The sequence below is a fragment of the Aspergillus welwitschiae genome, assembly GCF_003344945.1.
Source record: "Aspergillus welwitschiae strain CBS 139.54b unplaced genomic scaffold BDQ94scaffold_9, whole genome shotgun sequence".
Lineage (NCBI taxonomy): Eukaryota > Fungi > Ascomycota > Eurotiomycetes > Eurotiales > Aspergillaceae > Aspergillus > Aspergillus welwitschiae.
The window spans coordinates 1-17,068 of record NW_020798703.1 but is presented as its reverse complement, the minus strand read 5'-3'; the positions used below and the strand labels follow the sequence as shown (position 1 = coordinate 17,068).

Here is a 17,068-nt window from a genome sequence, read left to right as displayed (position 1 = left end):
TTTTTTTCTAATCAAACGATCATCATATTCCCGCAGGCTTTAGGCTGCATCAGACTAAAAAACATGTATTCTTTAGTCACGCTCTCAGGATTTCAGAAGCCTAATAGTTTGTGCGCTGTCCCGCTGTATACATCCTTAACTAGGCTCTCTCTGAGCTCCACGTAGTACTGGGCCTTAGGACTGTGCCTGGTGCCAAATGGGTCCTAAATCTTTCCATATTTGGAAAATGTAATGACGCACATACCACGCTTTCGAATTCGCCGCTTATACTTACCCTGTCTCAAGAGTCATGTCAGTTTCCCTCGTTCGTTTCTTTTAGGTAGGATATATCGTTATAAAGCCATAAATTCTAGCCCTTCATTACACCCCGATCAAGCTTGCGGAGAGTTGTCAGTTTGCAGCAGAAATTGCAAAAGTAGTATTTAGGTATACAGGTAGAGGCCAGCAGGATTATATCTTTCAGATGTATTGGTCATTATTCTGGGCTTGCGCTGCGCAGCCTAGTCCTCGTATCATTTCATATCTAGCTAAGCACCCGTGGTGCTCTGACTGCCTTTATGTCTTAAGATACCCCTTTCACAAAGGGTACCTAAATGAGCGAAGTTGAAAATCCGTCAGATCAGCGAATTCCTCATTAACGACATGTTCGCGGACAATTTGCCCTGCAATTGGTAAGAAGCGAGCACAATAATGGCCACGGGGACAATGGACGAACTTTGGGCATCTAGAGCATCTTGCCTGTCGCGCTGATGATTCCAATGCCGATGGAGAATTCCTATTGAAGCCAGCAGAATGGCTGTGAATACTAAGAATGCTAACATTGTGAACTTAGCCGTCTGTTTTCATATTAGTCTCGATAATCCTAGTGGTTGTGGGAAACAAGAGCGCACATAATAGTTGGGTGCTTCATTTGCCCGAAACGTTTGTGGGCCGCAAATGTTGCCAACCGCATATCCAAGCTGATAGGACGCGCCAAATGCAACCTTTTTGGTACTCCCACCAACCCCAGCCGTAATAAAAGCGAGGACAACCAATATCGCATTTGGGTCTAAAGACCAGGAGGTTAGTAAAGTACCTAACAGTTGAGTGGATCACCTGGTGAAGATATCTGTGAAGACGCACATTGCATTGTGAGGATGTAGCCTCCATATCGAGCTGCATTGGCTTCTTCCGGTATGGTTAACATCATAATGACGCCAACGCAGCCCAAAATCATTACAAAAATACCACCAAAAGTTCTATTGGTACATTTTATCACGACAGTGGCCAGAACCGTGCCAATAGCCGCGCATGCTCCTGGAGCCATACTGAGGAGGGTGGTGGTATTAGTGTCGAAGCCGAATCCCGAGATGATGGTTGGCCCTGCGCAAATAGAAATTGCTAGTCAGCCAGGAACGCCTCCTAGAGGCAGTGGACCTACCGAATGCTGTCAAGCCACCATTGGGAAGCCCCGTTGAAACCATCACTAGAAAGATTAAATATAGACGAGGATCGCATAAAGACTCCTTTAGTTGGTCCCAATTAAATGCCCACATCTCAGCGCCTGTCTTGTTAGCCCGGACTCTTTCAAGGGCAATGACCTTTTCGTCGTCGGATAGCCAGCTAGCGTCAATGGGCGATGCGGCAAGAAGGAAAAATATTATGACCCCCGTAACAAATGTGAGACCGCCATAGAATATGAAAAGACTTTCCCATTTGAATCCAGGGGCTTGGTTGATAGCCCAGGCAAAGAAGCCTCCAAACACCTGAGCCCAGCCGCTAGTTGAATACCAGATTGCAACTCGGGTAACTTGCTCACTGTGAGTGTACCAGGAGCTAGTGATATAAAGGATAGCAGGCGTTGTGCATACTTCAATGGATCCCAGGAGAAAGCGAACAGCCGCCAATCCACCAAAATCATGGCAGACAGCGTGCAAGGTGACAACAGTCCCCCAAAGCATACTCATCACACCGAGATACTTGGCCATTGGCACGCGCTGCATTAGAAATGCCGCCGGGATCTCACCGAACATATACCCGAAGCTAATTAAATGAGATCGTGCGTCAGTGATGGAAGAGAGTTTCTGAAGGTGATAGGTGTTCTACATACTAGACGATAGAACCTAGCCAGTCGTACTGATTTCCAGTGAGGCTTGTATCCTCTTTGATTCCCATCAATGCAGCGTAAGACAGGCTATTTTTGTCCTGCGGTATAGGCAATTAGGTACGACGTATAAGACGGTCCCGAATCTGTACTAACGAGTAGCTGTAGGGTATAAAGCCCGAGTACCAGTGGCATTATTCGCATGTCGATCCTGCGAAGTACCTTCTTGGCTGCGGGGGATGCGATATCGACTTCAATTCTTTGCTCCGCAAGAAGTTTGAGGGCGTTTGAACGTCGAGCCTCACCCAGCTTGATTCCATTGTGAGCCAGCTCTGCAAAGCCAATTGGACGATTATATCCCTAAAGTAGTCAGCGATAATTATGCTTGCTACGTCAATGTTGATCAAAGGTACTTACAACTCCAAGTTCAACGTCTCCATTGCTGATTTCGGCTTTCTTGGTGTCCGACATATTGGGGACAAATCACATGGATAATTTCGTTCCATGTCCAAAACAGACGCCTCTGCACACTGTAATATAAACTCTGTGGCTACTATTCAATCTAGAAGTGTGACCAGTTGATAACTGCAGCTGAGGAGAAGCGGCTATTGCACCGATATGCTGATAAGAGCATTGGAATTTACCCAGAGAAGTACCGATCTTCGACAGCTGGGTACGCCGCGGTGTTTCCGTCGGATATGGGCAATCACGGCTATGTACCGTTGGGTTATCATGTGGAATGAGACGTACTATAGAGAGAGCGAGATTTATAGCTCAAAGAACTCCATCATAGTAGTTGATTTCGACCGCCCAAGTGGAAGCATTATTCTATATCTTCTTACTAAAGCATCATAAACTCCAACCGATTAACAAAGCGTTACCATAATGGCCGAGCGCGTGGTACCTGTTATTTCTCTCAACGGTAAGTGGGAGGCTGTTGCTGAGCTTAAAAGATGCTAACACCGAGGACTCCCTGGAGTAGACTTCGAAAGAAGAAAAGATGAGATTACCCAACAACTGGTACATGCTGCCGAGACAGCTGGGTTCTTGACACTGGTAGACCACGGAATTACCGTCGAGGAAATCGAGCGGCAATTTGCCATATCCAAGTCCTTCTTCGACTTGCCATCCGATGTCAAGGGGAAGACTCCTCATAGTAACGTTACTAACAATGGGTGGGAGTACAAGGCAAGCTATACGTCACTGCAATGGGGTGCGAATATTATATACTGACTACACAAAGGCCCAGCTGCGCCCCAGCACTGGCGTGTATGACGAGAAGGAATCTCTCTGGCTCCAACGTGGGTCGGACTGGCCAAGCGATGAGGATGTCCCTGGGTTCCGGGATACTACTGCTCATTTCATGGCAAAATGTGCGACAATTTCGGAACAACTCTGTACGTGTTGCTTCAATGGTGCAATCTGTAGAGGAAGCCTAATAAGTTCGGGCAGTTATCTGCTTTGCGACCGCACTGGGATTCCCGTCCGATTATTTCTGTGTCGCGAACGATGTGACCAAGCCTGACTGTCTCACACAGCTGCGGCTGATCCATTATCCACCAACAGTAGATGCTGCTGGTACCTGGCGGGCTGGAAGCCATACAGACATCGGGTGTCTTACCCTACTATTTCAGCGAGATGGTGAAGACGGTTTGGAGATCTGTCCTGGCCGTGAATCGCATACGAGTTTCGCAATGGGTGACGTTTTTAGTCCGCTCCCTGCCAAAACCGGGCAGATTGTTGTTAACATCGGTGACATGCTGAGTGAGTTAAGAATCTTGTGTTGGATTATATGCAGTATACGTGTTCTAACATAATCTAAATCTCCAGTGGCGTGGTCAGACGACCGCCTGAAATCTACCTTCCACCGAGTGCGAGCGACGGACGTAGGAGAATCGCCCTCACGTTACTCGGTTGCCTATTTCAACCAGGGAAGGCGTGATTATATCATGCAAGGCCCACAAAAGAAATAGTAAGTTTATATATCCTAATGTGGGGGAGCATCCTACTAATTCTGGACGTCTTCCAGTCCTCCAAAGAGTGTAGGGGAGTGGTTCAAGGAGTCAGTAGATCGAAACTTTGCATACCAGAAGAGTGTAATTGCCAACTGAGAATCCGCTTGCAACCGCGGCAATTACTCTACTACGGTATTCTAGTAGCAGGCAGGTCTTTTCACTCGCTCTGCATTTATCTACGTACATCAGATTACTTATGCGGAACGTTCTAAAGCTGAAAGCAAGCCCAGCACATGTGATGTATCTATGGAAACCTAAATACTATCCTTGATAGTTGCTTGAATGACAATGGCCTAGTCCGAGGTATACTCTATGTATGCTTTCAAGAATGACTTGCTATTAGAGTATTCTCAACGTCTTCGTCCGCCGATAACCTTTTGGAACATTGACAGGCTATCTTTCCTGGTATGTAGAGCCTACCATGCTTTCTGTTGATAAGGTATGTTTCTCGGGTTGTAGAGCAGCACTTTCAATTAGAGCCTTACACCTACCTGGGTTGGCTGGACCACTCTAGTTACATCTCAGACTGTTAATAGAACCTTCGCATGTAGATCGAGACACCTCGAAAAACATGTCAATTTGACAAATGGATCTGCGAGGGTCAGTAGAAAGACCTTGCCGGAAATTCAGAGTGTACGGTCTTTCTTATTGCCCATTCAGTTTGCTACAATGATTTAATTACAAGTTGACCGACAGAACTCTTATGAAAACAGGTAAGGTACTACAAGGCGACCGACTCGCTCCCCTGCTTTACCCATATGGGTCAAATTCTCGAGACATCATGAACGTTGAGATTCCTGTAAATGCGGGTGTCTGCTAGGCTATTGAGTCTAGCTTGATAGTAATATCACAGATAAGAGCTCAAATTGATATCTGGAATTCTAATTCTCACTATGGTCCTTATCACTTCTTGTTGTTGAATATTCAGAGGCGGGTAGAGCGTGGTGCTTCCCTATGCCTGGTCTCCTTCCCATCTGTCAAATATCGTTAACGAATTTCACCGTTGTTGTTAGGTTAGTGATCCACAGAAAGCGTACGCTGAATTCGTTGATCCACTTTTGCCACACAAGACTGCATGAAATCCAACAGTCGTTCCGCCTGTGCGGAATCTGCAGTTCCAATGGATAAGACGTTGCTGTTGAGGCATCAGACCCGACAATGGAAGACATGGGATAGATGAAGATATAGCTAACCTGACATGGTTATGTCTATCCTGTACATGAAACACTGGCAGCGTTCCTGGAGGCTTACTCCGTTCACGATAGGCATTGAAGAAGGCCACAGTGGCATCAGCGGTTTCTTTTCTAGTACGTTCAGTTATTGCCAGGTCAGCGTCGCCTACTATGATGGGCACTTCTTTTGACATCTTCATAACTTACACCTCCCACTTAACACTTCCGATGTAGACTGGCAATTGCTCAGAATCTCTGTTCTAATCGTCAGCACAAAGTATTTGGTCATCGTGTCTTCATGATTGGAAGTAATCTTACAACAACGGAGAATCTTCCGGCAGATTTCTGAATAGTCCCAGTGCAGAAAGAGGCTGTAGCGTACTTTAGACAGTCTGAAAAGCCCCGAGACTTGATTTAACTTACACCCCAAACCTCCTCGTCGTCTGACCCCCAATAATGGCGAATGACCCTCTGTCGCACAGGCTTTCTCCTGTCAAACCAGAACGGTACACTTAGGTAAATGACTCCCGCAACAGGGGGGGATAGTGGGACATTGGTTTTCCGTTTTGGATCCCCTATATCTCGAGTCAGTAATGAGTGAAGGTGACAGTTGTCGAGGAATTTATCACCTGCGGCGTATAGATTCATGGCAATATGTGCTCCACCGGACGAGTGACCCAAAAGGACGACCTTCTCCGGTATTCCTCTCCCATACTTTTCCTTTGCGATATTCTCAAAAATCCATTCCCGAGCGAGCTGCATATCATCGGCCCCTCCAGGGTAGACGACATGCGGGACAAGTTGATGATTTGCGAGAACCGTGACAAAACCACGCTGCGCAAAGAAGAATCCCACATTCGCCCAGCACTTGTGTCGGCGGTCAGCATTCGAATAGGTATTGTCATTGCAGCGTGCAAGTACCTTCTCACTCCATCCTTTGTCTCCAGAAAAAAATCCACCTCCATGAACGTAGAGCACAACTGGGTATCCTCCCGGCTTCTCCTCGAGAGGGAAATATACATCCAGTCGGTTACGCTCGGCCGGTCCGTACGATTCGTCCTTCACTACGCCGACATTGTCCGGTGCCTCGGCATATAAAGGTTCGTAAAGCTTTCTCCAGCCCTATACCTCGTCAGCTTCAAGCTGAGGTTATCGCCTGGATAGTCAGGGAGTTGTACTTCTTCATCTCCAAGATCGAACTTGGTGGTATCTTGTGCTATCTTGGCGAAGATGTTCTCCATGATTTCTGTCTTTGAAGTTTTGCGTATGGCTCGTATGAAAGCGCAACTGATTCTAAGAAATAATAAGACAGAATGGGTATGCCGCAGGGCAATATCCGTGCCCCACATACTGCTGCCGGCCCTTAGCCGAGATAAAGCATGGCCCTTTTCCGGACCGGAGTAACCGTGATCGGTGCACGAGATTTCAATCAATATAATGAGACCATTGCTTTAAAAAACCAAGTAAGCAACCACGGCTGTTCATTTTGCAGCGACAAAGAATTGATCTCCCAGATTACGCGAACATGTTTACCAGGCGAGTCAGAGGAGTTTTTGAACATCGCAAGCAGCTGCTAATACCTTCTAGAGCCGAAGTCAACCAGCAGAGTTCGAAAGGCCGATGTTTGGTTATCATCAAAGGAAATGTTTACGACCTGAGCTCGTACTTGGACTCCCATCCCGGAGGGTCAAGTATCCTCCGACAATATGCTGGGCGGGATGCAACAGAAGCATTCGAGCCCATCCACCCAGATAACGTGATCGAGAAACATCTATGCCGAGAGTATGAGAAATACCCTGAGCCATCATTATTTTACTGAGCGTCTGTACTGATATGGAAATAGGGCCAATCTCGGCCCCGTGGCAGATTCCGATATGAATACCGCACCAGTCTCAGCACCAATCAAGATGTCTTCATCGGGAAGTAGTCTTGAGAAGAGTATCCCTTCACTTTTGAGATCCGTTGTCAACATTAATGATTTTGAACTTGTTGCCTCTCAAAAACTACCCGCGCGCTCGTTTGCCTGTAAGTACCACTAGAGACACAAGATGCTGTAGCCATGGCTAATCAAAACACTTGGAGCGACTTGCAGTCTTTAAATCTGGCGCTGAAGATGAAGAAACTGTTCAATGGAACCGTAATAGTTGGAAACGTATTCGATTTTGTCCGCGAGTCCTAAGACCTATCCGGACCATCGACCTAACGACATCCATTCTTGGAACAAAATACTCCACGCCATTTTTCATCTGCCCTGCAGGAGGTGCTAAACTTGCGCATCTGAGTGGGGATCTGGCTTTGACCAAAGCTGCTGGGAAACATGGCATTCTTCACTGGGTCCCAAACAACACCGGTTATTCACAGAAACAACTGGCGGACGCGCGTGCGGACACGCAGACATTATACTGGCAGATATATGCTCTGGAGGACCTTTCCGTGACGGAAAAGGAAATCAAGCAAGCTATTTCTTTGGGATACCGGGCGTTTGCTTTGACTGTTGATGCCAATCGAGTCGGCAAGCGCGAACGGGATGTGCGTTTAATCATCAAGGTATGTATATCTATCATGTGCAGTTCTACTTGCAGAATTAACAGTGTTTTTCCACAGGAGGAGGAGCTTGCTGGGAATCAAGCGGATGAAGACAATGCGTTTGCAAGTGGTCCTACAATTTCGCGGTCGTGCGTCCCCAATAAGCCCGGATTTGATTGATGAGAAGGATATCTAACTTAAAATAGCCACATCTTCCCCGACTTCGACTGGACGTCCGCAGTTACGTGGTTACGGAAGATGACAGACCTACCAATTGCGATAAAGGGCATTCAATCCTGGGAAGATGCCGCACTATGCATGAAGTACGGAGTACACCCGTGGCTGTCAAACCACGGAGGACGACAGCTCGAGGGAGCTCCCTCTGCTGTGGATACTCTTCTTGCAATTCATACACATTGCCCCGAGGTGTTTCGCCGTTGCGATGTTATTGTCGATGGGGGTATCAGTCGCGGTTCTGATATTGTCAAAGCTCTTGCTTTAGGCGCGAAAGGCGTCGGACTGGGAAGAGCTTTCCTTTACGCCTTGGCGCTTGGCGAGCTGGGTGTCGACAAGGCAATCAGAATCCTGAAAAATGAAGTTGAGACGACGATGGCTTTACTGGGAGTTTCCAGTATTGACTCACTGGGTCCTTCTTATGTAAGTTGGGTTCAACGAGAACATTCTCTCTTAAATGTTGCCATCATTCGCTAACAGGAGGATTTTTTGACTGGCAGATCAGCGCATCTACCGATCATGATAGGCTTCCCCGCAGCCGCTCTCATCTCTAGTGCATACTCATAAGACTACGGACAGCATCGCGTTTTCAACGGTGGGGAGAATTCACCGAGGGAAGGCCACTACGAGGCTTTAATTTCTGCTAGACTTTCTGTGGATAAAATGCTCTCTCATCTACCTAGTATTCAAACTAGTATTCAAACTAGTAGTCTGATTAGGCCACTCATATAGCAGGATCTGAATGTTAGAGGGAGTAAACCATTTTGCGCATTGTAGACATGTTTCATTGGTAAGCATGGTGAACACAGAACCCCAAACACCCAGACTTGTGAAGGATTATCAAAATGGAACTATTAGTTTTACACCAGAAAGCAGTCAATATATCTGAAGGGAATAGCTTAAGTGGGGTGATACATAACGATACCATCATTGAGCCTTCTGCTCAGTGGGGAAAGACCTAATGTCAGGATAAGTACGGATATGAGAGCTATTATGCGGCTGTTGTCTTCCAGATAAGGCTCCTCCCGTGCTTGTGGGGTTATCCGACGGAGCCCGATGGCCCATTGCTCTGTTCCTCGCTATCGGTGAAGTTATTGAACCCCATGCCGGAAGTATGCTGTTTGTAGATTTTCGGGTGCGTAACCGAACAGCGGCGGAAAACGTACCATCGCTACCAACTTCAACGGAGCTCCCAGATCAGGAACTGATGCGATACCCGGAAAACTGGCATTATGGGCCGGCAGAAGACGTATCAGCTGTTGAATCTTCGTACATATCATATCAAGTACCGCGGCACTCTCATAGCATTGCTCACTCACTTATTTTTAACTCATGACTTCCCACTTACCTCAACAGTCGTAAGCTTTGGTATGACATCAATTGATTCTAGAAAATACGCAAACATGACCACACAAGCAATTGACGCTCCCCCCAGTCTCCCCGTGCCAAATCAACAAGTGCATGCACCGGGCGTCTACTTGCTAAATCCCCTGTCACGCCTCGGCTCGGGTCCTGGTATGATCATACTGACTTCTGGGAGAGACCTCGGAGGTGTGCGTCTAGACGACGGAGTCCCTTCACCGTTTCTGAAGTGGGCTGAAGAGGGTTATGCAGTGGTGGCAGTGTGCTTAGGTGCTTTGGAGGGCGGTCAGGATGGCATATCCTCTGCCCTTGAAGCGTTGTCCGGTTGCAATATGTGCCAACCCAAGGGAAAAGTTGGACTTATCGGTCAGTACAGCCCTCTTGCGTCCCTGGAGGTTGTAGCTGACATCATTGCTCCAGCATACGACCCCGAGGCATGGTTGAAGGTCACTGCATCAGCGCACGCTCACCATGAGATTGTGGGAGCGGTGGTCTATGGGAATGTGGATTCGCTAATTCCCAAACCCGTGTTCCCAATGCTTCAGCACCTGGCAGGAGCATCTACGACAGCCAAAATCGCATCCAGTACTGGAAATTCTGAGGCGTACGGATACGCAGCTGTCAGTACATATGAGTTTGCGACCCCTTTCCAGCCGACGTTCGACTATACCGCCGAGTCTGTATCCCACACACGGAACATAAGCTTCCTGAAACCCTTGATAGGAGGCCCATATTTTGATCTGGAGGCCATCTGGGAAGAACATACGTATCATGAGTTTGAGACGCGCTCTGTACCTCATACGATGGCAACCATGGTGCAAGAGCCGTATGTGAACCATATACCCACGGTAGGATCCAACATGCCCACCAGTTGTTACCAGACTCCTTCCTATCAGCCGTGTACTGAGACCAGCTGCAGTTAACGGGAGGAATTGGAAGGGCTCGCCTTTCGGAGTTCTACCAAAACCACTTTATTTTCGCGAACCCCGAAGACGCGGAACTTGAGTTGATCAGTCGGACGGTGGGTATCGACCGTGTCATTGATGAGTTTATATACAAGTTCACACATGACACGCAGATTGACTGGCTGTAAGGAGACTTTTTTTTTCTCTTATGTTTTGTTTTTCTCTGCTTGCGCTACAGGAACTAATACGAAGCAGGCTACCTGGTATCCCGCCCACCGGTCGCAAACTAGCAATCCCATTTACCGCAGTCGTCAACATACGGGGTGACCGGCTGTACCACGAGCACATTGCGTGGGATCAACTCACTGCTCTGATTCAGTTAGGTCTCATGCCCGAATATCTTCCTTGGACACACCCCGCGCCTACGGGGGTGCAAATGGGCGTCAAGGCCAGGCTGGAGTATCGAGTACCAGGAGCTGGGCGAGACACAGCGAAGAAGATGAAGGATAGGAATTCGGTGGATTCGAATAGAATGTTTGGGCACGCACTTCGGGTTGTGGACGCTCTTCAGCCGGCTGTGTTTCCCAAACTCGCTTAGCGACACTCTTCTCGGTGATGTGGACGCAAAAAGGGACCGGGAAAGGGGCGGAAAAGGGGACGGAAAATGCCGCCCGCCCGGCTAAGGGACGGTATGGGCCATATCTTTCACCCCGAGTTTCTTTACAGCGACTAATTATGCCCAAATCCCTTCATCAAAGAGCTGACCTAGTGGGTAACTTATCATGGAAGAGATATCATACGCTTCCGATTGTCCCCGTCAATGAAAGCCAAACGTAAACTCCTTCCACCCTCCACTATCAGGACTTAAGCACCTCACACCAGCGAAAAAGCGAACACAAGACCCAGATAAGACTCGTAGACGTCATTCTCGCCTTTGGCTTTTCCCTATCTAACAATCTGTAGCATCTCGGACGTATCGCAGCAACGCCCAGCCTCTAGTGCGGGGTAGGATCTGTGCCCCTGAATGATTGGAAACAGACAAATAAACATTGGGAGAGCTCAAGCAGAGCCACTTCTGGATATCTTTCCTGGAGCCCTCCCACTTCCATGAATAGAATTCTTCTTTATATGCAACTAGCAGCCCTGTAATACGTCTTCCCGGTCATGCCACGTCCGAAAGTGCGTCCGGAAGATCGACAACGATCTAGCCACGCTTGCCAGACCTGTAAGGCCCTGAAAATCCGGTGCGACTCACAACGTCCATGTTCCTCGTGTATGCGACGGGGACAATCTCAGACATGTGCTTATACCGGAATGGACCGTCGCAAACGGAAAACATGTGACGCTGTACAGAATACGCACAGCCGCGCCATTGACGGGCGAGATGGCTTCTCGCAGAGGGATAGTGTTACCGCTGGAAATGATAATACACCATTCGAATTAGATGCTCTAGTATCTGAGATGGTCACACCCGAGTCAAGGACTGATGATACTCGTCGTCCCGAAACATCTTTGCGTGAGCGGTTATCTTTAGAGCCAGAGCAGTCATCAAAAGGTGTGGAACTATCCAGGACGAGGCAAATCCAGAACCTTGAGAAGCTAAACTATGTTTCCTGGTAGTTGACGTGGGCGAGACCTCCGCTATGTCGTTCTTACATTTCCTCCGGAAAACTGTCAAGGCCTATGTGGGTTCGGTGCCTTTTACGGATGCGGAGCGACACCACATCGTTATCGACACCGATTGTTGTTCTACAATAGAGGCCGATGAAAATATCGAGCCGAAGAGAATACATACATGGATAGATTTTTACAATGAAGCAGTAAGTAATTAGGATGGAGCCTCTTAGTATTCTTCACTAAATCTTACTCAGACAAGCGGAATTCTGGATCTCTTCACAGCCCATGAGGTAGAAACCTTACTAGCAGCACACATCTCTTCGCGGCAGTCCGCATCTATTGCAGCTGTGAGGCGGGAGGACGTCGCAGCGATAGGTGTTGCCCTAGCTATTGGTGCCCAAGTTAGAGGATCAGATGGAGACTCCGAGATAGCGAACGGGTACTTCCGTCGTGCACGGCAGGCAGCGTTCAACGACATGCTGATGGGCCAGAATATCGGAACAGTACGGCTTTTTTTGTTGATGGCATTTTATATGCTTGGCGCCTGTCATCGCAATGCCGCATCGATGTTTCTTGGGGTAGCTGCACGAGCAGCCATAATCCTGGAGCTCCATACCTTTGAAGGTTACAGCAGTACGCTCTCTAATGAAGATTATGAAAGCAGGTGAGTTATATCATTTTAATGATAGTGCTGATGACAGACATTAACAAAATCTGGCAGACGGAGGATCTGGCATAGCATGCGTAATCTTGATATTCTCAGCAGCTTTGTACTGTCCAGGCCGAGAAGCCTCCCCCTAGTGCCAATTATGCCGGACACGAATGAGGAAGTAAACCTTCAGTCAGCATTCTATGCCGTTGGCAACGGATGCACCTTGCTCAATAACATCGTCGACACACTCAGCAAGGGCGGACTTCTTGATGTCCCCACGGCCGAGGGCCTGCTTTCCCAACTCCGGAAATGGAGTAGCGGCCTACCCACAGGTCTCCGCCAGTTCCGGAGTGTTTCCCATAGCTTACCATTCCTAGAACCTGGAGATCGACAGCGACTTGTTGGAAGCATTCATGTTTCTTGCCTATACTATTTTGCGGTAATCCTCGTAACCCGGCCATATCTGATTGCGTATCTCACGTCGCGTCTTCGTGGAAAAGCACCGGACCATTTGATCAGTGACCCGGACGAGGCCTCTGATGTCGCTATAAAGAACAACAAAGTATCGAAATTGGCCCAGGTGTGCGTAAGTTCGTCCTTATACATGATAGACATGTGTCGGCGGGCAAAATCGGCAGGGCTCGTTTTTCGAAACTTTTGCCTCCTCAAGTATGCCCCCTTTTACCTCCACGCCCTATTCAAGCTTTGATTCCCCTAAGTTCAACTTGAAAAGTCTCGATGTTAATGTCTCCTCATAGAGTTTGGATCTTTGGCGCTGGCCTTATCCTAGGCTTCTCCAAGTTTGCTGCAGAGCCACGCCGTGACATTGAGAGTCTCTTCAACAGCAGCTTACATCTTCTCGATGATATTGGCCGCACTAGCCCGCAGGCCCAGCTTTATCATCAGATCTTGACTAGCCTCAATGATGCAGTGGCAAAGTTCCGCAACCGTGTCGCGGGAGAGGTTTACCGCACGGTTCAGGACTATATGGACCAGATCCTAATGATAGACCCAAACATGGACGGAGATACTACTGCGCGCTCCAAGGATAGTGAGGATTCGTACACTGGCTGGAGCGATGATTGGCTGGCGGGTGCAATACGGGGTGTTGAGACAGGCGACATTGCATTAGATCCCGTCTCGAATGGAACACAGGGCGCGCAGATGTTCCGTGATCCTGGTGACTGGGGAGATATAGATAGTATGGAACTGGGAGATCATCTGTTAATGGACATTGAGCCATTTGATCAGGTGTTTTATACGGTCGAATGAATTTCCTGTTGCCCGGTCTTTGTTGTTGTCATAGGATACAATTACCCAGACAGCGTTCGGTTTGTCGAGCAGTTTTAAGTGTGCGTGGACTGACAGCCAAGGCCACTGGGGCCCCTGCCTCTATCATTTAATTCCACACGCTCGCCTCTGCAGCTCTGGCACCAGCGTTTCAAATTCCAGGGGTCAGCCTACGTGGCATTAGGCTCTAAGAGAATCTGAGGGAAAGGATTTCACTTAGAACACTTTATCGATCCGGTTTGTCCGATCGGTAGGAAGGCATTGCTTCCCCTAATATGCGGCCCCGGTTCCCAAGCAGCCGATTCGGGACGTTTTCCGGCTTGATCGCTATACTCTCATAATATCTCCTGCAAGAGCTGAATAAACTTGGTTTCTTATCTTCCGTGGGGATGCCATAGTCCAGTAGACGCTATCTTGAAATTTAGTAGCACCGCTACTTACGGGCAAGTAAATGCTGCATATACTGGCTTTGTAATGAAGGTTGAAAAGTTGGGCAACTCCCGGCTATGTTCCGGATCTGTTCCGGCTAACTCGTCATCTTAATCTCAATTAGTTAGTACATAATACTCTCTAGTCACGCAAGAACGGGTCGGACTTATCGAATTAGAAATCCTCATTCTCTGGCAAGGCTTCGAAATGTTTGTCCCCTCGCTTGCTGTATTAGCACTTATTGCTCCTTTGATTGCAAGTGCGGTAGAATTAGAACAGCCAGGAATAACTTCGGATCCCACAGCTACTGTACGAAATGGCACCTACTATGGTCTTCATAACCAACACTATAATCAAGACCTCTTTCTTGGTATTCCATATGCACAGCAACCTATTGGTGACCTTCGCTTGCGGACCCCACGATCAATGAACACCTCCTGGCCAGTACCAAGAAATGCAACAGAATATTCACCCGCATGTGTTGGATTTAATCAGACAGAGGGTGCTTCCGAAGCCTGCCTTACTCTCAACGTCGTCCGCCCGGCAAGCATCGCTCTTTCTCAAAGTCTGCCCGTTGCTGGTCAGTATATACCCCAAATCTGATCAGAAGGGCCAGAACTGACTTTGCGCTCGGCCCCAGTCTGGATTCATGGCGGGGGATTCACCTCCGGCTCTTCATCAGAGAAACAATACAATCTGTCCTTCATCGTTGATCAGTCAGTCCAAATGGAAAAGCCCGTTATCGCAGTCAGTCTAAATTATCGTCTTCATTGCTGGGGTTTTATGTGGAGCAAGGAGATAAAGGAAGCCGGAGTAGGAAACCTGGGACTTAGAGACCAACGATTAGCTCTGCATTGGATACAAGAAAGTACGTATCTCGATAGTGAAGCTTTTCTAGGTACGGATCTGACCACGACTTAGACATTGCTGCATTTGGTGGCGACCCTGCTCAGGTCACAATTTGGGGTGAAAGTTCCGGCGCTAATAGTGTTGGCACGCATCTGGTTGCTTACGGAGGGCGCGATGATGGTATATTCCGTGCAGCGATCAGTGAAAGTGGTGCTCCAAGTGTTTACCAACGTTATCCAACACCTGCTGAATGGCAGCCCTATTATGATGGAATTGTGAATGCATCAGGCTGCAGTTCAGCAACGGATACTTTGGCTTGTCTCCGAACAATTCCAACTAACACATTGCATGGTATTTTTGACAACACGTCTATTGTACCCATGCACGCTATGTCAGGCCTCAGCGGAGCAAAATTCATTCCTGTCATAGATGACGACTTCATTGAGGAGAGTGCCACGGTTCAGCTCCAGAAGGGCAAATTCGTCAGAGTTCCCTACTTGATTGGAGCTAACGCCGACGAAGGGACTGCATTTGCTGTGGAGGGAGTCAACACAGATGCCGAGTTTCGAGAGCTAGTCAAAGATTGGGGCCTCAACAACGCTACCACGGATATCTTGGAGGCCCTGTACCCGGACATTCCTCAGATAGGAATCCCCACAATAATGGTTGGAAGGCCACCGTCCGGATATGGAAATCAATACAAGCGTGTGGCCGCATTTCAGGGTGATGTTAACATCCATGCCGCACGTAGGTTGACCAGTCAGATCTGGTCATCCCGCAATATCTCAGTATATAGCTACATGTTTGACGTTATCAGCCCTGGATATGGCCCCTCTGCTGGTTCCTATGCTGGGGCTACTCATGGTACGGAGATTCCGTACGTTTTCTATAATCTCGATGGCCTGGGGTACGACTCGAACAACAAGTCCATAGGAAGCATGCCTAACAGTTATTCCCACATGAGCAAAATTATGTCAAGAATGTGGGTCAATTTTGTGACAACATTGGACCCAAATCATTCTGGAGGTATGGTCCCGCATCCCATTCCTATGATTGCGCAATGTCAGACCCGAGCTGAATCAACTATCTTCTTAGGAACTAATGTTCAGTGGCCGCCATACAATATCGATAATCCGGAGATAATCTTTTTCGATACCGATGTCACGAATCTCACATATGTGAGTTCTGACGTTTACCGTGCGGAGGGCATTAAATACATCAGTGATCACCTTGCAAGTGATTTCGGGCACTGAGATCACATATCTTCTCAGCCCAATCTTATAATGAACGTGGTTTCATCTAAACAGACTTGGCCCGCGGGTCTTGACGCTCACTGGTGATAATTGATGCAACACCCGGCTATATAATGTCTGGGGCTTCAAACTACTGTCAATAAGCAAAAATTGACTATTTCCCTTTGTCATGTAGTGGTAGCATTTGTGCTGGCACTGTGATCAGATGTATATTTCAAGGATACCTGTAGCAGAGCTGTCGATGTCGCCAACGTTATTCATCTATAATGAATAGTAAGAACTTAGGAGTCATTCAGGTTAGTCGATACCGTCGTTGTGTTTTTAATTTAGATATTTATGACATATCCTGTGGTAGTAACTCCCATAGCCTGCTACTTGAGAAATCATCTGTTCAATTATAAAGATACCAACTATAGAAGGGTCGGTTGGCATCCGCTTTTTTTTTTTTTTTTTATCAAGACTAGTACTAATTAATTAGTCACTGAAGAAAACTGTAGATTGAAAGCACACGACATTAATGATTAGAATTCCAACTTTGGTCAACATATGCATTAAACTATATAAGGAACATGTTAGAAGAACTAAGTACATACGACCATAGGGTGTGGAAAACAGGGCTTCCCGTCCGCTCAGCCGTACTTAAGCCACACGCCGGGAGGTTAGTAGTTGGGTGGGTGACCA

The 17,068-nt window shown here is 47.7% G+C and overlaps 7 protein-coding genes across 7 annotated transcripts; 5 read left to right on the top strand and 2 right to left on the bottom strand.

The window, feature by feature from the left end:
- Positions 1-576: 576 nt before the first annotated feature.
- Positions 577-2,554, bottom strand: BDQ94DRAFT_158201 (MFS general substrate transporter; the record flags this gene model as incomplete). Its single annotated transcript, XM_026768907.1, has 8 exons — positions 577-662; positions 716-836; positions 891-1,048; positions 1,123-1,362; positions 1,421-2,022; positions 2,090-2,184; positions 2,240-2,443; positions 2,501-2,554. 8 exons carry the CDS (start codon positions 2,552-2,554, stop codon positions 577-579), a joined length of 1,560 nt encoding a protein of 519 aa, XP_026628358.1.
- A 414-nt stretch (positions 2,555-2,968) lies between these two features.
- BDQ94DRAFT_168359 (Clavaminate synthase-like protein) lies at positions 2,969-4,194 on the top strand (the record flags this gene model as incomplete). The annotated part of the gene is made up of 6 exons (XM_026771034.1): positions 2,969-3,005; positions 3,066-3,244; positions 3,327-3,480; positions 3,536-3,847; positions 3,914-4,055; positions 4,113-4,194. The coding sequence occupies 6 exons, from the start codon at positions 2,969-2,971 to the stop codon at positions 4,192-4,194; spliced, it is 906 nt and encodes a 301-aa protein (XP_026628357.1).
- Positions 4,195-5,112: 918 nt separating this feature from the next.
- On the bottom strand, positions 5,113-6,511 carry BDQ94DRAFT_168358 (alpha/beta hydrolase; the record flags this gene model as incomplete). The annotated part of the gene is made up of 8 exons (XM_026771033.1): positions 5,113-5,233; positions 5,292-5,402; positions 5,478-5,525; positions 5,589-5,641; positions 5,694-5,845; positions 5,900-6,137; positions 6,192-6,392; positions 6,449-6,511. The coding sequence occupies 8 exons, from the start codon at positions 6,509-6,511 to the stop codon at positions 5,113-5,115; spliced, it is 987 nt and encodes a 328-aa protein (XP_026628356.1).
- Positions 6,512-6,795: 284 nt separating this feature from the next.
- BDQ94DRAFT_168357 (FMN-dependent alpha-hydroxy acid dehydrogenase family protein) lies at positions 6,796-8,507 on the top strand (the record flags this gene model as incomplete). The annotated part of the gene is made up of 5 exons (XM_026771032.1): positions 6,796-7,052; positions 7,114-7,295; positions 7,363-7,817; positions 7,875-7,945; positions 8,003-8,507. The coding sequence occupies 5 exons, from the start codon at positions 6,796-6,798 to the stop codon at positions 8,505-8,507; spliced, it is 1,470 nt and encodes a 489-aa protein (XP_026628355.1).
- Positions 8,508-9,433: 926 nt separating this feature from the next.
- On the top strand, positions 9,434-10,895 carry BDQ94DRAFT_168356 (uncharacterized protein; the record flags this gene model as incomplete). Its single annotated transcript, XM_026771031.1, has 3 exons — positions 9,434-10,240; positions 10,312-10,481; positions 10,553-10,895. 3 exons carry the CDS (start codon positions 9,434-9,436, stop codon positions 10,893-10,895), a joined length of 1,320 nt encoding a protein of 439 aa, XP_026628354.1.
- A 566-nt stretch (positions 10,896-11,461) lies between these two features.
- On the top strand, positions 11,462-13,838 carry BDQ94DRAFT_186196 (uncharacterized protein; the record flags this gene model as incomplete). The annotated part of the gene is made up of 5 exons (XM_026775083.1): positions 11,462-11,852; positions 11,918-12,117; positions 12,169-12,578; positions 12,636-13,235; positions 13,325-13,838. 5 exons carry the CDS (start codon positions 11,462-11,464, stop codon positions 13,836-13,838), a joined length of 2,115 nt encoding a protein of 704 aa, XP_026628353.1.
- A 654-nt stretch (positions 13,839-14,492) lies between these two features.
- On the top strand, positions 14,493-16,387 carry BDQ94DRAFT_158199 (Alpha/Beta hydrolase protein; the record flags this gene model as incomplete). Its single annotated transcript, XM_026768906.1, has 3 exons — positions 14,493-14,865; positions 14,926-15,153; positions 15,207-16,387. The coding sequence occupies 3 exons, from the start codon at positions 14,493-14,495 to the stop codon at positions 16,385-16,387; spliced, it is 1,782 nt and encodes a 593-aa protein (XP_026628352.1).
- Positions 16,388-17,068: the final 681 nt, after the last annotated feature.